Source organism: Alosa sapidissima, chromosome 20 (assembly GCF_018492685.1).
Source record: "Alosa sapidissima isolate fAloSap1 chromosome 20, fAloSap1.pri, whole genome shotgun sequence".
Lineage (NCBI taxonomy): Eukaryota > Metazoa > Chordata > Actinopteri > Clupeiformes > Clupeidae > Alosa > Alosa sapidissima.
Genome location: NC_055976.1, coordinates 1,298,550 through 1,321,299, shown reverse-complemented (window position 1 = coordinate 1,321,299; position 22,750 = coordinate 1,298,550). Strand labels below are relative to the sequence as shown.

At 43.4% G+C, this 22,750-nt stretch overlaps 1 protein-coding gene across 1 annotated transcript in view; it reads left to right on the top strand.

Moving 5' to 3' along the window:
• Nucleotides 1-22,750, top strand: part of si:ch211-159i8.4 (matrix-remodeling-associated protein 5) — a 38,477-nt gene that overhangs the window by 6,255 nt on the left and 9,472 nt on the right. Inside the window, exons 3-4 of the mRNA XM_042073503.1 lie at nt 2,796-2,925; nt 14,770-15,160. Of these exons, the coding sequence (XP_041929437.1) occupies nt 2,796-2,925; nt 14,770-15,160 (521 nt within the window). The remainder of the gene's footprint in view (nt 1-2,795; nt 2,926-14,769; nt 15,161-22,750) is intronic.

Genomic DNA, 22,750 nt, shown 5'->3' with positions numbered 1-22,750 from the left:
CTCAAAATAGCACCATACTTCTGCATAGTGTGTGAGTGGTAGACTGAGTCCAAGGCTTTAAGTGATCAAGCAGTAGCATTTCTATAAATCACATCACCATAGTCTAGAACTGACATAAAAACTGCTTCAACAACTTGTTTCCTACATTTCATAGGGAGGTAGGCTTTGTTTCTGTAGAAGAAACCAATTTTTTGTCTCAGTTTTTTTACTAGGAAATCATTGGTCCAGTGTAAGCAATCACATTGATTTAGGGATTCCTGATTACTTCCTACTTCCGCCTACTCTTTATAAACTGACAATAAACACTATCGGCAGTCAGGAAACAATGTTTGTGAGCCTACCTTTGCTGTAAATAAATTTACATTTTCTTCTGACTGCAATTTTTGATGTTTGCAGACGTTGCAGGCGATTTTGAACCTTTAGTGTCATCCTCTCTCTCGGTAGGTGACACCGAAGCTTACAGCTATCATTAAACTATAAGCTATCATCATCAAATAACACACTGTGGCTTTAGAGCATCATCAGGCCCAGTCCACGAAAATCTTTAACTACAACTTTAAATAATCATGGTCATACTTCCTACACTTTTGCTTGGCCCAGTCTCCCCTCTTACTGTAGACCATGTACTCTAAAAAGCGATACATTTTTTAAACACACAATGAAAACAGGCAGGATAACACGCAGGCTAGCAGTGTAGATTTGAATCACTGTTTTTCCCCTTGTGCTGCACCTCCCCCTCACCATTTGAAAACCACTGGTCTAGAAGAAACACACTTTCCAAAAGAACTACGTATTACAGCGTATCCTAACTGCATCTGAGCGAGAGACTGCCGTGTAGCTCTATGCCCACACTGAATCTGTTACATAGGTCCTTTTATTGCATCATATTTCTCATTCAATATAGCAGAACAACGTGAATGACAGTAAGAAATTAGAGGCTAGAGTCTGGCCAAAATTCTATTCAAAATAGTATGCACTGTCGCATTGCATCCAGTTAGGACATTCCAATTGAAAACAATGTAATAAAACTGATTTTGTCACTGACGCTCACTCGTATTACATGCAGTTAGGATTTGCTGTTACTGCTAGGTGCATTCTCTAGTAAATGCAGCATGGTTGCACTTCACCACCAAGCCACTATGGGGCACAGAAGAATGTTGCACAAACTATCACGCACGTTAAACCTTTTAGAAGAAGAACCTGTCAACGTTGGATTTATTAGTTGATTTTCAAGATAGGAAGAACTACTATAGAACTTAAATAGTAATAGTAAGTTAGACAGGCTACTGTGTGTGTATGCAGGTATAATGAACCACATAGTCTGTCCCTCATGGAACTTGCACTTGTTAGGCTATTTATTTATTTAGCAGCTCACTGCACATGCACATAGGCTACACATTTTTAGATACCCCCACAAAGATCAAATCATAATTCAAACCCTGCTTATTTAGCTGCACCACAATTTGTGTGGCTGTTTTTCTAAAGACTTAGGATGTAAATAAAATCCATTCAGCTGAAAATGGGATTATCATTAGATCCTCCAGGAAAACAAGATCAAGATCAACTCAAAATGGCCTTCTGCCATCTTAAAGAAGCCCTATGCAGGTCTGGTTATTCCTTCGCTGTTTCTGGCGACAGCCATGGCCTACTGGTTTGGGGCAGCCATGGCCTACTGGTTAGCGCTTCGGACTTGTAACCGGAGGGTTGCCGGTTCAAACCCCGACCAGTAACCACGGCTGAAGTGCCCTTGAGCAAGGCACCTAACCCTTCACTGCTCCCCGAGCGCCGCTGTTGTTGCAGGCAGCTCACTACGCCGGGATTAGTGTGTGCTTCACCTCACTGTGTGTTCACTGTGTGCTGAGTCTGTTTCACTAATTCACGGATTGGGATAAATGCAAAGACCAAATTTCCCTCACGGGATCAAAAGAGTATATATACTTATACTTATACTCTGGGTTTTCGCCTGATTTGAGCTCACATCACGACATAGCTCCTCCTGCAGCTTCGGTAGCAAGTGACTGCTACGCTAAATCCCCACTAGCTAGCTAGCCATCAAGAAACCAAGCTAAACACATACAGGGCTTACAATAAAATGGTCGAGCAAACACATTGTTCAAGAGACTATCAAATCACATTACAAAAACGAAGTTCACCCAAGGGTAGGCTACTTACAATTTCAACAGCAACAAAGCCAAGTCGGAGTCCGTTTTGCAGTCTTCTTAGAAATTACAATCTGACTACATTTTCAAGGCGTGATTGGATACTTCTGCTGAGTCACATCCAGATGTGTTCGGACCGCGACCAGAAAGTTGCATATTCGTTTTTTCCGCGGAGAAGCACTAGGGGGAGACGAAGCACCCACCAAACGACCCAAAACGTGTTGTAGAACCATCAGAACGACTCTCAACCTGCATAATTAAGGTCATTTTTGCTAAAATTGTTGCATAGGGCTTCTTTAATCCCCTGATTTAAACCCCATACGTTTACTAGGTGCTCAAGGACAGGATTGTGCTAGCAGCTGTTATATTGGCAAAGGGAGTTTGTATAAAGTATTGAATGCAGGGGTACCAATCAGTGTTAATGTTCTTGTGGCAATTATCATACAGGGCATTTCATACTCAAAACACGTGTAGCAAAACACACCAAACTACAGTGTTTTTTAACACTGCCAACATTTATTTATTTCTTGGCTAGGGAATAATGTGTTGTACATTTACAGTTGGAACTCTTAAATTAATTATGTCAGTAGTTCATTTCATCTAACAATATACATGTCATTCACTGTTTTCTCACAGTTATAACAGTCTCAAAGGTGTGACCGCTTCGGATTTTGGAAATCTTTTAAAGTTGGAAATGCTCATGCTCCATGGAAATGATATCAAATTTGTGGGACCAGGAACATTTTATAATTTACGCCATTTACAGGTGGGTACGCATTAATAATATATGATGACATCAGAAAAATGTGTAGTGATGTGTTATTTTTTTCCAGAGCTGTATACACTGTATATACAATGCCTATAAAAATGTTCACCCCCCTTAGATATTTCCCATTTTATTGCTTTTATAAATTGAATCTTGGTCCATTTAATTTGGCCTTTTCAACAGTAATGTCAAAGTGAAAGCAGATTTCTACAAAGTAATGTTAATTAATATATAATGCAAAATAAGCGATTGCATAAATATTCACCCCCTTCAAGTCAGCATTTAGTAGATAATAATAATAATAATAATAATAATAATAAATATAGCTGCAAGCAGCAATGTGGGGGCCAAGCAGTGCGCTATAGCAGGAATGGCGTTGCCATGACATGAGCAAGCACTAACAGCAAGTTTGATTGCAATTCGATAAAGAACGGCTGAGAAATAAGCTCATTTACTTTGTTATAGTGCCCCTAGAGGCGAAAATTACAGCAATGTCCTTGTGCGTTCTCACAATCAGCTACCATGTCCCTGGACTTCATACACCAAAGAGTTGCTGAGATGTGAGCTCAATTTGTGTATTACAGCACCCCTAGAGGCCAAATGATGCCAATTTCCTAGTGTGTCCCCACAATCGGGTACCAAGTCTCTATACCAAGTTTGGACTTCATACATCAAAGCGTTGCTGAGATACGAGTTCACTTCCTGTATTGCAGCGCCCCCTATAGAGGCCAAATGATGCCAATTTCCTTGTGCGTCATCACAATATGGTAACAGGTCCTTATACCAAGTTTGGACTTTGTACATCAAAGCGTTGCTGAGATACATGCTCACTTCCTGTATTGCAGCGTCCCCTATATAGGCCAAATGATGCCAATTTCCTAGTGCGTCCTCACAATCAGATACCAAGTCCCTGTACCAAGTTTGGACTTCATACATTAAAGCGTAGCTGAGATATTAGCCCACTTCCTGTTAGGTGGCATCATAGCCATGTGTGATTGGCTATCACGGGCAAATAAACTTGAAATTAAAAAAATTGACAAGTATTGTTTGTGCGGCTCGGTCAGAAGATCATCTCCACCAAGTTCCTTGAAAATCGGATGAAATTTGTAACCGCTGAAACTTTTCATAGAGTTTGTATTAAATCCAATATGGCGGAGATCCAATATGGCGTATAAAGTGATAGGATTGGGGTCGATGAACTCGGGATGGTCCAAAGACTCAGACGCTACCTCAATTGTGAAAATCAGACAAAAGAGTCAAGGATCACGCGCATGAACGCATGTCCAGCATTGAACTGGTGGTGGCGCCAGAGCGTTCAATATATATGCATAAAAATTGCTGTGAGTGATTGGGACAGACTAATGGTATCGAGTTTTGTTATGTTAACTCAAAGCGTCACGGAGATGTTAGTCCACTTCCTGTTTGGCGGCTTCATCACTGTATTTGATTGGCTGTCACGGGCAAACAAAATTGAAATTGAAAAATCTGGCAAGTATCGTTTGTGCGGCTCGGGCAGAAGATCATCTCCGCCAAGTTCCGTGAAAATCGGATGAAATTTCTGACTGCTGAAACTTTTCGTAGAGTTTGGACTAAATCCAATATGGCGGAGGTCCAATATGGCGGAAAGTGACGTAATAGGGGTCATTGAACTTAGGTCGGCCCAGGGATTCCAACGGTGCCTGATATGTGAAAATCGGACGCACCGTTCAATGGTCACATGCGTGAATGCAATCCAGGTTCGACCCATTGGTGGCGAGTGTTGGGCATAGAGTTCTGGAAATTGGTGAGAGTGATGATGGGACAGTGTTGAATCAATGTGCCAAATTTCATAACTTTAGACCCAGCGGTTCAATTTTCGGCCAGATTTTGACCTGTTGGTGGCGCTAGATGGCTGGGTTTAGAGGTCCGTAAATGAGTGTGAGTGGTCAGTGGAGTGTCCCGAAACTTTCTGCCAAAAAATCGGCACTTTTTAGCCAGGCGTTCTATGGGCTGCCATAGACTCCAATGGCAGAAGTGTAATAATAGGAAAAGCTAGTAACTCAATGGGTGCCTTCGCAGCTTCGCTGCTTGGCCCCCAATAATAATAATAATACATTTATTAGTGGGCTTGATCAAGCAAGCCCACTATTGTTCTTCTTAAGTTTACTTTATTAGTGGGTTTGATCAAGTAAGCCCACAATTGTTTTTCTTAAGTTTTCTTATTAGTGGGTTTGATCAAGCTAGCCCACTATTGTTCTTCTTAAGTTTACTTATTACTGGGTTTGATCCAGCAAGCCCACTATTGTTCTTCTTAAATTTTGTTTGTTTGTTTATTTATTTATTATTCCCGTTCACCCACTTTTTGTGCGGACTACTGCTCTTAGAGCGTTTGAGCTACACTGTATCAACACGCTGTAGGTTGCTTTAGAAGCCTGAAAGGGGCCAAGTGTGAAAAAAACCTTTAAATGGAGTGACGTAGGAAGTGGGGTAAGTTTTCTAGCCAGCTGCCATTTCTGAGCTCCACTGATGATGGCTTTTCTTAGGCTGTTTTCACACTTGGTCTACTAACGATTATGTGCTGTATTAGAACTGATATCTCAGAGTTTCCCCATCTCAGGGTTGATCAACCCAGAGATCAGGGTTAGACAGAGAGTTTGTTTCCTTTCTGGAAAGCCCCCCAGGTAATCTAAGAGCAGCAACACACACATAAAACACTATAGAGAACAGCAGCATAGATTAGATTCAGATTAGATTAAACTTTATTGTGATTGTACAGAGTACATGTAGAAAGCCAACACAATGCAGTTTGCGTCTAACCAGAAGTGCAAAGAGCAGAAAAGTGCAATGTGATATACAAAGACAGGTGATGCATACAGTAGGCAGGACAAGACATATAGTGCAGCGTAGACAGTAGTATACTATGCAGTAGGTTTACAGAAGTTGGTTTAGAGTAATACAAATTAGATATAAATATGTGCAGTGTATTAGCAGTTACTATATAAGAACAGAATAAATATGGCTATGTGATATGAACAATGTATGAACAACATGTACAGATATGTGCAATGAAGTAGCAGTAACAATATAATAGTAGTAAGAATGATATAGATATATGCAGTGTATTAACAGAATATATTATAAGAAAAACAGAATAAATATGAACCACAAATATGTACAGTACGTACAGCGATGTGCAGTGTGGTAACAGTAGCATTGTAGTGCAGATACAGTAACATTATAAGAGTATTAAAAATAAGTGTGTATGTGCAGGATGGATAGTATGAAGAGCAGTAGAATAAGGCTATGTATAAATGTAATTACAGTATCTACATTTGTCAATAAATAGAACACTATGGGTGGGATAGGGTAGTGCAAATTGTCCGGGGGGTGGGGGTGGGGGGGATGTCCACCTACTTGTTGTTGCCAAATCGTGGACACCTCGCGTGGTGTGGGGGGGTGACAGCCGCAGGAAAGAAGCTTTCTCTGAACCTGCTGGTTAGGGTGCGGAGAGACCTGTAACGCCTCCCGGAGAGTAGTGGGGAGAACAGTCTGTGGTTTGGGTGAGAACAGTCTTTGATGATGTTGCGCGCCTTACGCAAACATCACTTGCCCTGGATGGCCTCGATGGAGGGGAGTATGGAACCGGTGATGCATTGGGCAGTTTTCACCACCCTCTTCAGTGCTTTTCTGTCATGGGCAGAGCAGTTGCCATACCAAACTATGACACAGTTGGTGAGGATGCTCTCGATGGTGCAGCAGTAGAAGTCACAGAAGAAAAGACACTGGTGAGCCTACTTGGTCAGGGTAGAGGTGTTGAGGGTCCAAGAGAGGTCTTCAGAGATGTGGACACCCAGGAACTTGAAGCTGGTGACATGCTCCACCTCAGACCTGTTAATGAGAATGGGGGTGTGTGTACCAGCTTTAGACTTCCTGAAGTCCACAATGAGCTCTTTGGTCTTTTTGGTGTTGAGAGCCAGGTTATTGTCAGTGCACCATAATGTAAGGTGCTGGACCTCCTCCCTGTAGGCCGTTTCATCGTTGTTGCTGATGAGACCAATCATCGTAGTGTCGTCTGCAAACTTGACAATGGTGTTAGAGCCATGTACAGGTGTGCAGTCGTAGGTGAAGAGGGAGTAGAGGAGAGGGCTCGGCACACATCCCTGTGGTACACTGGTGTTCAGGGTGATGGTTGAGGAGGTGTGATTATCTAACCTAACAGACTGAGGTCTGTTGGTTAGGAAGTCCAGAATCCAGTTACAGAGGGGTCATTCCACGTCAGTTCAACCAGGGCCCACGCACTTAATTACCAGGTGTACCTATGTTACCCAGGAGACACACTAAAATTACTCTTATGTAAGATCAATACTTTCCAAGATACAGCCAGTTTTATAGGGGGAGGGGGGTGTCGATTTTGCTCTGCCTCTTTTTTTTGTCAAAGTTCACAAGCCCACAGCGCAAGAACTAAACCATGTAGGAGGCTCAAATTGTGCATGCTGGTACATAAATAGGAATAGCATGTAGCAAAATCGTCACGTTTGGTCTGTATAATCCTGCATGGTCATAGCTGTCCCTCAAATTTGATACAAATTTTATTGGAGTTTTTGGCTGGGCTCTGTTTAAGCCTTCAGAAGACATATTTTTACTCAACATAGACTCTTGATTTATTTTTCTTACTGAGATAAGTAGAAACACTCTCACAAAAAACAATGAACAGAAAATAAATCCCTTCAGGGTCTTAAAGTCTGAAAAATAATTTTGGTTATCATTTTCAGAGCACCCAAACACCTTGTGGGAATATACAAAGATTTTTTAAATAGGTTTTTCTTTATCCTCCATGATCCCTTCTTTTTGAAAACACCAATTTGACTTGTCTTATGCAAATCTTTCTTTTTTATTTTCCACCCTGAACATGGGCAAAATGCCCCATTGACATCAATATGTTTTATATAGAGTCACCACACTGCCACCTGTGGTTGTATAGAGTTACCTGTGGTAGCTCTATACAAAACATATTGATGTCAATGGTGCATTTTGCCCATGTTCAGGGTGGATAGTGAAAAAGAAAGATTTGCATAATCATAATTTGCATAATCAGAAGCCATGGATGAGTGAGGTGAAGCACACACTAATCCCGGCGCAGTGAGCTGCCTGCATCAACAGCGGCGCTCAGGGAGCAGTGAGGGGTTAGGTGCCTTGCTCAAGGGCACTTCAGCCGTGCCTACTGGTCGGGATTCGAACCGGCAACCCTCCGGTTACAGATCCGAAGTGCTAACCAGTAGGCCACGGCTGCCCCTAAAGCATCGCTTCCTTCGAGGTGGACAGCCATTCCGCATTGTGAAAACTGAAACGCCTTCGGATAGAGCCGAGCCGTGCACGGGGCAAATTCGACCCGCATAGAACCTGCAACTACTGTTTGGGTCAAGGGCATTGGAAATTTGAGTGTCCGGTACTGAAGGTCAAAGACAAAGCCCAAGGTCACGGTGCTGCTGAGGGGTCCCTCCCTAGTCAGCCTGTCGGTGAGTTCAGGCCCTGTCTCGATTCAACGTTCTCAGACACGGCGGCAGAAAAAATTCACGGACGGGCATTACACCTTTCCAGGGGGGGCACAGGAACTTAAATTGATCACGATAGTTTAAGCTTAAACTGAAAATGTAGATGCAATTGTTGTAAAATAGTGCAGCTCCTTTAAGAAAGCACCGTGCGCAGGGATGGAGAGAGAGAAAGCGAGAGGGGATGTGTGTTAGAACTGAGATGCGTGTGGAAAAAGTAGACGTGCTGTTGAGATTGGAGCGAGTCATATTCAAAGTAATGCAAAAATAAATCCGCAGATAAAACCAAAATCCTCGTTCATTTGCTAATCACTTTCAGATAGAGGGTTAGGGAGTTAGCCCTGACCTTATGGATAACTTCGGCCCTGGAGCGGTAACAAGCTCCCCTATGTTCTCCGACTAGGTCAGAAGAAAAAACAGTAAAGGTTAACGCTATCAAACAAACCCAGAAACTAGGCCTACTTCTACTAATTACGATATGAGACTACCTGCGAGCCGATAAGCCATATTTGTCATCGGATGACAGGGGTTAGTGCAGAAGTGAAGTAGGCTAACCTAAACTGCACCACTAAAACGTCCTTTCCATTAAGGTGATAGCTGGGCTTACCTTATGTTCCTGATTAATAAGCTACGGAATAATACAGATTTTACAGAAGTTTTATTTGCTACTTGCTATATTGACAAACTTATAATATAGGCGGGAAGTGGGGTTGGTTGGTGCAGCCAAGCTCGTCCAGGGCGGGCACAGATGACTTCCAGGACGCGGCCCGGCCCCCCAAAGCCCCCCCATGACGCCGGGACTGAACGTTCTCACCCTTTATTTTTGATGGGACTGTGTCGTTAGGCGCTGATGGTGAAAAGGTCCCCATTAAAATACTCTGCGACACTGGTTCGGCTGAATCCTTTGTTTTGCAGTCAGTGTTGCCCTTCTCTACTTCGTCCGATACTGGCCAAACAGTCTTTGTAATGTGGTACACAAAGGCTAGAGTTGGATCAGCCTTATCATTTGTGAGCAACATCTGGCAAAAGGACGTTATGAGAACCGTTTAGACTCTCTTAAAGTCTTAAAGTGACAATGCACCATTTAACAATACTTCAAGTTCAAATTGGCAGAATTTCTTATTCCTTTTGTTTTACTTTAGTGGTTTGTGGGTTTTTTTTTTTTTTTTGGGGGGGGGGCTGTCTAGCTAGACATCCCAAGTCTCCCGAAGTTTTGGGAGTCTCCCACATATTGATAGCGGCTTCCTGACGGCCGCAAATTACATAAAATCTCCCAGAACCTAGAGCGAACAAGAGCACGCAAGCCAGACCAGACTTCAAATCGCTTGTGCATCTGAGTTTAATGCGGACACAACGGAGAGGGAGAGAGAGAGGAGTGGTGCGTGTGTGCCTGCAAGCGCATCCAAGACAGAGAGCATCCTGATGTGTTTTGCTAAATCAACCAATCAGTTTTCAGTGTAGGTGGGCTTATATCTCTTTTCTCCCGAACTGAATTAATCAGTTCAGTCAGTGTATCTAGGAACAGGAGCGTCATGGCAGAGTCAGTGCCCCTCAAAAAGGAACATTTAAGACCCATTTGACATCAGACTACACAAAAGTGTACCCAATTGTCTCATAAGAGTAAAACATAATGATAGTCTTGCACACTGCACTGTTTGTAATAGTGACTTTAGCATTGCTCACGGCAGGTTAAATGATTGCAAAAGACTTGTTGAGGTGAGTTTAACAAGTGTAATTTCATTTGCATATTACTCAGGCCTATACTAGATGGCTAGTTGCCAAGGCTACATGAAAAGGCCAAACTACCAAAATCTACATATTTTAGTATCACAATTTCTATCAATAGGCCTTCCTTATTTGGTGTACTGACTAGACATCATTGAACAAACTGAATCAGAATTTCAGTATCTAAGTAGGTTAGGTTGGGATGTCTGCTATACATTGTTGACATTACTGTTAAAATGCACTTCCAGTGTAGTGAGTATTGGCAAAACTGGTTATCATTCTTATGTTGATTGGTGGGGGTGTTGTCGGCAGCTGCTGAAAGTAACTAATAAAGTAACTTGTAATCTAACTTAGTTACTTTTAAAATCAAGTAATCAGTAAAGTAACTAAGTTACTTTTTAAAGGAGTAATCAGTAATCAGATTACTTTTTCAAGGTAACTGTGGCAACACTGTCGGCAGGTGGTAGTACCATACTTGCTGCGCAAATTAGTTCTGAAAACGGCCCATGATGACGCAGGTCATATGGGAGTGAAGAAAACATACGACACGGTTTTGCGGTATTGTTACTGGCCTCGGGTGAAAAGGGACATCGCTGCTTATGTGAAAAGCTGTCACATCTGCCAGTTCACTGGTAAACCAAACCAGATGCCTAAACCAGTCCCTCTTCGGCTGATTGCCCCTGCACCTAAGCCCTTCGAACACCTTGTAATCGACTGTGTGGGTCCGCTGCCTCGTTCAAGAACTGGTTGTGTGTACCTACTGACGGTGATTTGCCAAACAACCTGTTACCCCGCAGCGTATCCCCTCCGTTCAGTTACTGCCAAACACCAAACCCTGCCAGTGATACGCTCGCCGTTTCAAGCGAGATTTGCAGGTTCCTACAGAGTGCTGAGCGTAGAGCAAAATAATAATTACGTGGTGGCTACGCCTGACAGAAAGAGACGGACGCAACTCTGTCATGCCAACCTACTGAAACCTTACTTTGAACGTAAATGCGTGATTGCCGACCATGAATCGTTTACTGCAACTGTTAATGCTGTTATGTGCTCTGTCCCTAGCCCTTTGGTGGCAGCATCGGGTGAAGGCAGTCCTGAGTGTCCCTCCAATTGTCCTGCAGTGTCTGCCCTTCCCCATCCAGTGGTGGCAGCACTGGATGAGGTGGACGTGTGTGAGCCAGATGATCCGGTCTTGTTAGGAAGACTTAAAAATTTGGAATCATTGGTCGGAATCATTGGCTAATATCCCGCTAATTTTGAGTCATCTAACCCTAGACCAGGCATCTGAGTTGGGAGCTCTTATAAAAGAGTTCTCGACATTGTTTTCGGACACGCCCACTCAAACTCATGTAATAAGTCACGACATAGACATTGGGGATTCTTCCCCTATTCGCCAGCGCTTTTACAGAGTCTCGGGTAAAAAGCAGAACATTTTGGAGATAGAAGTGCAGTATCTATTAAATCATGGCCTTGCTGAACAATTGTTCTCTAGCTGGGCTTCGCCTTGCCTGCTAGTGAACAAAGGTTTTGCACAGACTACCGAAAATTGAACAATGTCACTAAGCCAGATTCAGTCCCCTTGCCGCGCATTGAATATTGCGTGGATCAAGTAGGGTCAGCTAAATTTGTCAGTAAATTTGATTTGTTGAAGGGATATTGGCAAATTCCCTTAACGGAGCGCGCGCATGAGGTTTTGGCGTTCATTACACCGAGTGGCCTGTATGCGTACAATGTCATGAGCTTTGGGTTACGTAACGCTCCCAGTACATTCCAGTGCTTGATGAATCAAATAGTTGCGCATCTTGATGGATGTGTCGTGTATTTGGACGACGTCGTTCTGTATAGTGACACTTCACATCTGGACTGTATCCGTCAGCTTTTCACCCGCCTGGCCCAAGCTAATCTCACCATTAACCTGGTGAAGTGCGAGTTCGCCAGGGCAACGGTGACCTGCTTAGGCAAAGTTGTGGGCCAAGGTTTCGTGCGCCCTGTGTGCGCAGAAGTCATGGCCATTGACAAGTTTCCTCCGCCCACTAATAAAAAAGAACTGATGAGATTCCTTGGGATGGTTGGGTATTATAGGGTTTTTTGTCCGAATTTCTCATCAGTTGTCGTTCGATTGGACGCCTGCTTGCCAACGCGCGTTTGAACAAGCCAAACTCCTGCTTACTTCTGCCCCTCTCCTTGCTGCGCCGCGAATGCGCCGCAGGAGCCGTCTTACGCCAAGACGATGACCGTGGAACTGAACAACCCGTGATGATGATGCTGCAGTCCATAATAATTCTGTGTGGTGATCCGCAGACGCAGTTCGTCCATTTTGTTCACCAGGGAGCAAACATTGGCAAGGAAAAGGCTTGGAAGAGTGAGTCGATGTGGAGTTAGCTTTAGCCTCGCTCAAACTCCTCCACAAGACCTCCTTTGTTTACGTTTCCTAGACCGCCTGAAGTTCCTTTCAGTCGGTGTAGCAGAGTCCGTAGGACTCGTTTATTTAGCAATCTCTGGGATTGCGCTGATAAAGATGTCAGGATTGCAGGAACCGATGTCCAAAAGTTCCTGTCGGGTGTACGATATGTACGCTAAACTGTTTTTACCGAAAATACTTGAAATAAACAAGCATATTACCACTAATTAGCAAAATCCGGAGAGACACAGGGCGTCGCGATTATAAGAGGCAATACAAGTCCCACTTGGCCAACTATTCATTCAGACATTGTTTTAATATTTTTTGAAAGGCTGTTGCATATACCTTGTGTAATAATTGTATTTTTGTTGATGTCTACGTGACACATTGGTTTTGTTGGCGAACATGATTAGCCTATAAACCAACATTCGATATACAATTGCTTGAGGGGTTGATGTTTGATATTGTTTCACCGTTGAAATTCCACCTCCGACACTGCCAACCAATACCAACGTTTGGCCAACGTGTGCTTGCTATCTGGGTAGTTATACAATCAGTCACAGGCAGCTTGACTGTGAATACATTCTTGACACTCCTGTTAGTAAATAAAACAAAAAATAGGAACGTAATGGTCACCTTAATCCCATGAACACACAGATAACTCTTACACCAACCTTATTTTGTGCCTTTTATTCACGTTTGTTCAAAGATTTAGTAAGTATAAGCCCTTTTTGCTCCCCACTTCTATGCAGCTCCATAGGTTTCCATTAAATCCAAACGGTCATCTTTCCCCTAAAAGGGGCGTGTATGTGCAGCACATACAACGTTGCATGATGTTTGTACGTATGCTTGTTGTCATTGTTCTGTAGGCATTCACATGAACGTGCATCGCTAAGACCGGCGTAGTTAAGCCTAGGCATAAGTTTAGTTGGTGCAACCGACGTACGTTCAATTCTTAAAACTGGTCTTAACAAAGACCAACTTAGCAGTTAGGACCAGGCGTAGCAAAGCCCAGTTGGTGCAACCGGCCCTGATGCTCATTATTGCATGGGCCACCCTTAGCTGCCCACATTATATTCAAGTCAAGGGCAGCCGTGGCCTATTGGTTAGTGCTTCGGACTTGTAACCGGAGGGTTGCCGGTTCGAACCCCGACCAGTAGGCACAGCTGAAGTGCCCTTGAGCAAGGCACCTAACCCCTCACTGTTCCCCGAGCACCGCTGTTGTTGCAGGCAGCTCACTGCGCCGGGATTAGTGTGTGCTTCACCTCACTGTGTGCTGAGCGTGTTTCACTAATTCACGGATTGGGATAAATGCAGAGACCAAATTTCCCTCACGGGATCAAAAGAGTATATATACTTATACTTATATAAGTCACTAAAGGTCTATGATATCTTTTGGCCGCTGTGCTCCCTCAAGGAATGTCATATGGTACTGCCGCCCCTACACACAGGGAAATCCAGACTATTTTCATTTGTAGTTCCCTGATGGTGGAAAGAGCTTCCAATTACTACCAGAGCAGAGGCTCCTGAAGACCCAACTCTTCCATGAGCATCTCCTCTACTAACAGGTCTCCTAACACATCTAAACACTCCCAGCTTGCTTAAAGGTGCTCTAAGCGATGCGATTTTTAGGCTAAAACATTTTACGTCACTTACTGCAAACATCACCTAACCAACCGCTTGCTGTCTGTGTCCTGAATACACTGTAAAAAATGTGATCTCTGTGGACAGCCCAGGCTCCAAGAACGGCAACAAAAACAACCTGGGAAAACCTAGCCCATAAAAACATAACAAACTGTTCCAGCAAATAGCAAATCACAGATGAGATGCGCGTTTAGGAGAGTCTCAATTGCACGGAAGTAGCGAGCTAGCGAGCTCACTGTTTTGTTTGAAAGTCAACAGAAGTGATGTTGCCCAGCATCGCTTAGAGCAACTCTCTCTGGTACTTCTGCACTTTCATCCTCTGGTTGTCTTGTGGTGTTTGTAAATTAAGTAGTGTTGTTACCCTACAGTCCTCCTTTGTGATGTAGCTTGAATGTCCTCATTTGTAAGTTGCTTTCAACTTAAACTAAATTAATAAATGTAATTTAATGTATCTGTACTAAGTTCTGACATTTTAAAAACTGAAATATTATTACATTGTCAACTGACATGAATGGCTTGACAAGGCTCATGAAAGTTTTATTTGTTTAGATCTTGAAGCTGAGTTACAACAAGTTGAAGACCATCTACCAGGGCATGCTTGAGGGAATGAAAGGCCTTGTTCGTCTTCATCTAGATCACAATCTCATTGATTTCATAGAGCCCTTTTCTTTTAATGGACTCACATCACTAAAACTGTTACAGCTGGATGGGAACCAGTTAAGAGACCTACATCCCCACACATTTGTCACTCTCTCTTTTCTCGGACATTTCCGAAGCTCTGGCCTTCATCACCTCCATATTGCAGATAATAATCTGAAATACCTTTTGCCTGGCATTTTGAGGCCATTGAGCAAACTGGAGAGCCTCTCTGTACATGAAAACCCGTGGATATGTGACTGCAACTTAAGATGGCTGTTAGAGTGGAATAAGAAGCACATGGGTAAGTGACAGTCTTTTGTTTTGTGTGGCTTTAGTAGTGATTCATTTTCTGGGAAGATATTCAAGTTAGGGGAGGTGCAGTCAAAATCCATTTGCACCCCATGCCTCTGACTACATGCTTGGGCCTGTCAAATGACAAAACATCATTTTCAACAATCTTTAATGTTACATTCAGGCTGATGATAAGAATAGCTATAAAGAAAATGGAAACAGTGTGATTTCATTGTTTTATTTAAAGCTATTAACTTTATTCCGCATGCAAACTTCGTCCGCTTTGTGTTTGAACTTCCCCTTGAGCAGTACATCCATTGGGATACATTGAAATAGCAGAGTTCCATAAATAAGCTTCTCCATTTCAAATACTTTGTTTATTGTGTTATACCACAGATGTAGTTCTGGTGTTTTAGGTTGCTTCCATAACCTTGTCAACTGCTTCAGGCTTTCTTTACCCCTACCCAGAAAGACTTTATTACTGGGCAAGTTAAAAATATGTGTGTGTGGTTTGCTTTTACTTCTCCACAACCTCTCCAGCAACCACCCAAAAAGCAAAATCAGATTGGCAGATAGTGGACCGCTGGTGGTATGCATACACGTCAATAGTGCAAAGTGCTACAGTTCACAAGTTTAACATGTCCTATCTAGAAAGTTACTGAACTTCATGAACTCGTTAAAATCATGTAGCCATGAATAGGTCGGCAAAAGATGTTGCAAACATTCTTTACAATGGCACTAAGCCTCAAAACATTAGCCCGTTAGAATAACCTCGTAGCTGAATAAACATGAATTCACGTTACACCATTTCATCATTAACGCACATGTATGCACCAAAATGGCGTTCTAAATTGCAGCAGTAGATTAGAAAACGGTAATCGGTAGATTAGCAAACAAAATCATATCAAATATCTCCGACTGGTTTTTTAAATTGTCAAGGACATAACAGAAATAGCAAAGTAACATAAAATGCACATAGTATTGAATCATTAGGATAGCTTATCTTTTCATTTTGAATCAACTAACAAGGCAGGCTAGCAAGCAATTTCCCTCCTGTTGTACTCACCGGAGATTCTCAAATTTATCCAAAAGAAAACAAAAGTATAAAAGGCTGTTCACGATAACTAAGGCTTCTAGACACTTTTACTAGCTAATTTCAGTGTTGAACTAGCCTGGCGGGCCATCCTATATCATTGAAATGTATAGTCTGGAATCGAACCATTCACCTCGCTTAATCCAAGGGGCGGGCAGAGAATTGTCTTTCAAACTGCCGAGGCATGCAATAGGCCAGCGCTACGACCATATCCGTATCCGGTCGGCAAAACGGCAAATACATCCTTCTTCTAAAGGAATGACTTAAGTGCATTGTGTTGCTCAACTTTCAAAAAAAAGCACAAGTCCAACTCCTCCAAAGTTGATGCCAACGCTGATTCAAACAACCGCTCTTCGTTCGCCATAGCCACCTTCCTTGTTGTTCACCGTCACAGGACTGTCGTTATCCTGTTAAGCCCGCCTTAAGACTCTCTAACAAAATAGAGCGCTTTGATTGGATGACGTCCACGGCGTCAGCCAATAGAAATCCCTATGGTTTGATACTAGACGTACAGGCTGAGCAAATTAATTTGCCGCCGCTAGGGTGCGTCTAGATTTCTAGGCTAGTGTTGAACGACTTTTTCCTGTGTTCTAAATGGTCAGTTTCATAATGTTTATTTCACTCGTTTCTTCATATAACGATTGACTTGACGAGAGGGAAAAAGATAGTTGATCTTCTCTAGCTACACTACATAGGGTGGCTCAGCCAACAAAGATTAAGCAGCGCCATCTAGGGCAATGAAGAATTGCAGCAATTACAATACTTTGGCCCTGTGCATTTTAGGTGGGCTACATCAACAAATCACAAATAATCACAAATGTTAGCATTCCCGTGTGTTTGGCATGGTAAAAAAAAAAAATATTAAGTTTTCATCTATAGCTTACATGTATTTGGTTCAAAAGTTGCAGTCAAAACCCTTTTTCGGACAGTAGCCAGATTGGATTTGGGGACTTTGAGGGTCCACATATACCCAATAATAAATCTAAATATTGTTTGTGTTTCCCATAGCCAGAAAAAGTGAAATATTTATCAACTTTATCTTATCTGGTTCAAAATATGCAGTCTAATCCCTTTTCAGGTGGCGGCCATATTGGATTTGGCAGCCATCTTGGTCTCAGGGATCACTGGCTCGGGGCGCCCTGGCTAAATCATTTCAGTATGCCCTCAGCTGCATCTATGCCAAATTTGGTGCTTGTAGATAAATTGGCGAAAACAATGGGGTGTAAGGCCCCATACTACAGTCAAAACTGCTTTTTTGGACAGCGGCCATATTGGAATTGGATGATTAAGGCGTCCAGATATAATGGGTCATAAATATAAACATTCCTATGGTATCCCATGATCAATTAAGCTGAAAAAGACATCAAGTTTGTATTTGTAGCTCATGTGGTTCAAAAGTTATAGTCGGAACCCCGAGCAGCAGCCATATTGGATTTGGCTGCCATCTTGGCCCCAAGGGTCACTAGCTCCGACACCTTAGTTACATCATTTCAGGATGACCTGAGCTACATCTGTGCCAAATTTGAACCTTGTTAATTTTGACAGCTAGAAAAAGGTCATCAAGAAACCCGGGAAACTTTATTTTCGTAGAGAGAATATAGGCATCGAATGTTTTAAGGCGGATTACATTATTGGAGCTTGCAAGCAACAGACATGTACCCAGCATCATTTCTGCCTGTTGAGCATATTGCTGGAAGTTGTGTGGTTAACACATCCACTGCATTTAAGCAATACCAAAGCAAATGTCAGGGTTATGCAAGCGGACCCAAGTGCAAGACTCCTCCAGGCAGAATTAAGAAAAACTCACCAACAGACATGACTACGACAGGGTGAACAGAGAGACAATCCGACAAGGAACAGAGAAACAGGAGGGTAGAAATACACATACCAATTAACAGAAAGACAGAGGACTGGACGAAACCAACGAGCAGTGGTGGAGGAAGTACTGAAACTCAGTACTTAAGTAAAAGTACAAATACACAGAGAAATATTTACTTTAGTAAAAGTAAAAGTACCACAATGACAACCCTACTTAAGTAAAAGTAAAAAGTACCTGCTTTTAAATGTACTTTAAGTATTAAAAGTAAAAGTATTTGCATAATGATTTATTCTCTTAATATCTATATTCTAAAAGGAAAAATCAGTATGGGCTGTGGCATTTTAATTAAGCTAGTTTTAGGTTATACTCGACTAGATAGTTTTAAGTTAATGCAATTGTGCTTACCATCTGTGGCCCATTACATTCTGACCTACAATTCTAGAGACTGTAATTCTGGTTATCTACTAGGGTGATCTGCTGAGTAATATCATTCAGCAAAACACGAGAGCCTGAAGTTTAACGGGGTAGACAAGGGAAACGTCGGGTGGATCGTAATGCCAATTATACTGATTGAACAGAAAAGTTGCTGAGAAAGGTGTCTTTATGATTAAGTTCAGTTTCACTTGCGCAGACGCATAGACATTGAATGAGCGCTGACGTTACGCCACAATTGTTGGCTATGCATCTTTATTTAATCACACACAATTAAGGAATATTTCCTAATCTGGAAAATGTTACGTCTTTTCCGGCCACCAGTTCAATAGTCTACCATTCATTTGTGCCGCAAATGATCAGACGTGTGACAGAAGCATGGGCATAGCCTGTAACTTCGCTGATCCGCGGATAGCAATCTCATCGGAGAGGAGGCCCTAACGCTGCAGATAACAGACAGAGAAAGGCACAGAACACAGTTGCATGTACAGTGTAGCCATGGGTCTGGTGAATATAGCCTACCGAATGCAGATGGCTACAAGCTCACGCTTTGCCTGGTCTAGACTAGAAGCTTATGTTTCTAAGAATGCACGTAGCGCTCCTGAATCTTTGGTAGCAACCCCCCCGGTAAAACAAACGCGTTTGTCAGAGAGAAAAAAAAAACTGATCATAAAATGTATCGTAAAAAGGAACGATGGTGTTGTAGAAATGTAGCGGAGTAAAAGTACAGATAATTGCTGTAAAATGTAACGAAGTAAAAGTCAAAAGTATGCACTATAAATTTTACTTAAGTAAAGTACAAATACGTGGAAAATTTACTTAAGTACAGTAACAAAGTATTTGTACTTCGTTACATTCCACCACTGCCAACGAGACAATAACAGGGAACAGGTGAGGAAGCAGAAACGGAGGGAAAACTAACAACACAGGAAGCACAGACCAAAGAAGGAGATGGGGTGGCCAAAGACAGGTGACAGGCAGGTAAACACAAAGCACATGACAGAAAACAATACACAGAATGTGGGGTGGGCGGAGAGGGCCTAGACAGAGGGACTGGTCCGACAGACCGTGACCACGGGGCAGACTCAGACGGGGCAGACTCAGACTCAGACGGGGCAGACGCAGACTCAGACAGGGCAGACGCAGACTCAGACAGGGCAGATGCAGACGGCTTGGGCAGGGCAGGAGAATCGCAGAACACAGGCGACACAGACGACACAGAGGCAGGAAAAGAGACAGGAACGAAGAGTGTGACAGGAACTGTGACTGGGACGGTGACTGGGACAGACAACTCAGGAGAGACAGGGACAGAGAAGGGCTCGGGCGGAGGCGGAGCTGGCTCGGGTGGAGGCGGAGCTGGAAAGTCAGAGGGAGGCGTGGCCTCGGGTGGCTGGGCTGCAGGCGTGGCGTCGGGTGGCTGGGCTGCGGGCACAGGAGCAGCGGACTCGACACCCCTGGGCTGGGCACAGGAGGCATGGCCAGATGACCGGGTTGGCACCACGTCACCTTCGGGAGGGAGGCCTGAGGGCAAACCTAGTTACGCAGAACTGGGACTCCTGCGAGACCCCTGAGTGATACCTGTCAACATTTAGCTTTCCAAAAATGGGAGAATATTTTTTTCTGGGGAGGGTCAGTGTTTGCATATTTAACATGTTTCAACACTGCATTTCGGTCGTTGCTTTTACCTTACCGAAAGCCTATGCATGCCAGAATGTATCCACCAGCTGCTGCCTACCTGCAGCCTAGGCCTACTTCCAAAACTCCAAAGCTGATTGCTGTCGGATTCGGTTCCGAGGACACAAGTTGTCAATTGTGTATCAACAACACTTAACAGTTTATGTGATGTGTTAATCAATTAAATTCAGCTAGTTCTGGAGTAGGCTATTCAACTAGCCCGCTTGCGAGAATCAGGCTGCGCAGTCGGCACCCGCTTCCTTATTTGGGTTGCCAGGTTTTAGCCTATGACAAAACGGTTGAAATTGAAAGTAAGTGATTGTGTATGTGTAGGGTGTAGTTCATACACAGTCTGACAACCTGGGAGATGTCAGACTAACAGAAAAAATGAATGGATCAATAATTTTAAAATGAAGTTTGATGGCTATGCAAATTACGGGAGTTTTCCGGGAGAAATGACAAAATGGGAGAGTGCTGGGAGATGACCTTGAAATACGGGAGAACCCGGGAAAAACGGGAGTGTTGACAGGTATGCTCTGAGTGCAGAGAGAACTGCACCTGAGCAGGCTGAAGATCTGGAGTGGGATCAGCTGGATGGAGGCCCACCTGTCCCACCCTAAGGCCCTGGCACTCTGGCCCTAAGCCAGTGGATGTGGGGGCAGGATCTGGCTGGGGCTAGCAACCTCACTGGATGTAACTAGGAGTGCCTGCAGGCTCCTCCTAAAGTTGGCAGTCTGTGCCAGCAACTTGGGTGCCGCTGGAAGTGCCGCCAGCCAAGATTTTGAGGAGAGATTCCTCTCAATCAGCTCGATCAACGACGTGCTGCCATGGAGGACTGCGTTTAGCTTCTCGAAAATGTAGCCAATCTGTTGAGGTTCCTCCCAGGGTGGTTCGGGGTCTGCTGGGTCCATCTTGGTCAGCTTGTACTGTCAGGGTTATGCAGGCGGACCCAAGTGCAAGACTCCTCCAGGCAGAATTAAGAAAACCACACTTTATTTTACGACAAAACCTCACCAACAGACAGGACTACAACAGAGTGACCAGAAAGACAATCCAACAAGGAACAGAGAAACAGGAGGGTAGAAATACACATACCAATTAACAGAAAGACAGAGGACTGGACGAAACCAACGAGACAATAACAGGGAACAGGTGAGGAGGCAGAAACGGAGGGAAAACTAACAAGACAGGAAACACAGACCAAATAAGGAGATGGGGCGGAGACAAAGACAGGTGACAGGCAGGTAAACACAAAGCACATGACAGAAAACAATACACAGAATGGCCACCAGGGGCCTATTGCACAAAAGCAGAATTAAGACATCCGGGATAAGTTACTGAGCTGCGCTCAATGAATCCAAAACAAGAGCGTACAGGCTTAAAGGAGAATTCCGGTGTGATATTGACCTAAAGTGTATTGAAACATGATACCGAGTGTGAGCGTATGTCTCATAGCCCATCTCGGCTTGTCCCCTGCACTCCAAAATCTGGCGCTAGTTAGCCGATGCTATCAACAGCTTTTTCAATAGTGGTGCTTCGGCATCGGGCTAGCCATGCAAATAAATCACTGTTTTACACCCATTTACGAGGCTCAATGTATCTCCACACTTCATTGGTAGACTTCCGAGGGCCCTGACATTTAAAACGAGACATTGAGAACTTTGAAAAAGCACTGGTAGTTTACTTACAAGACGATTTATACAGACAGTATCTTCACGAAGTTTAGCGTTTGCAGTCATCTTGAATTTAGTCACGATAAGTCGAGCGACGAGTAAGAATGAACAGGTATGATAAGGGATCAGATTCCAAAAATAATTCAGTGGAAATGCATGGATTCCAGTTGCTGCTACTGGAAGAAACTCCTGGAATTTAGCCTGGTCTGGAGCAGGCTAGCTCCACAGAATAAATCGCCATGGTAACTTATACCATAACATATCCTGCTGCCCCCTATCCCGCTTTTGTGCAACTGGATCACGGATAAATTGAGCCAGGATAACCAAGATATCCCAGCTTAATCCCTTATCCTAGTTTTGTGCAATAGGCCCCTGGAGTCTCCTTCCCTGAGAACAGGCAAGCAACAGATACTGTAGATTTAGAATCATTTTACTGCAAAGATGCAATATAAATAAAAAAAACATATATTTAAAATCGTATTCTTTGTTGAGAGGAACAGACCTCCCACTCGGCTGCATGCCTCTGTTTAAGATGCTGGTGTAAATTTGTCGTGCTGCTACCTTTGGTAGCAACAGCTTTTAAACACACTTTGCAATGTGGTGTTATTTGTTCTGCGCCTGACACCGAAAACAACGGATGAAACTGTGCCTTCCTTTGGAACAAGCTCTTCCCTGTTAACTGCCATGTTGTCTGTGTGTCTGTAAGGAAAGCGGGGGAGGGCTGAGCCCACTCTGAACTATTGAAGCCCAAGGGGAGCATATGTGATGGAAGTTACAGAGAAAGCAGACTAAACGTCAAGTTCGAGTTAATCGAAAAAAATCTCCCAGCCCTAGGGGGTACAAAGCTTTATGGTCATGAGATTGGTTTAGATGGTGACAATTGTTGACAACCATACCATTACAACTGAT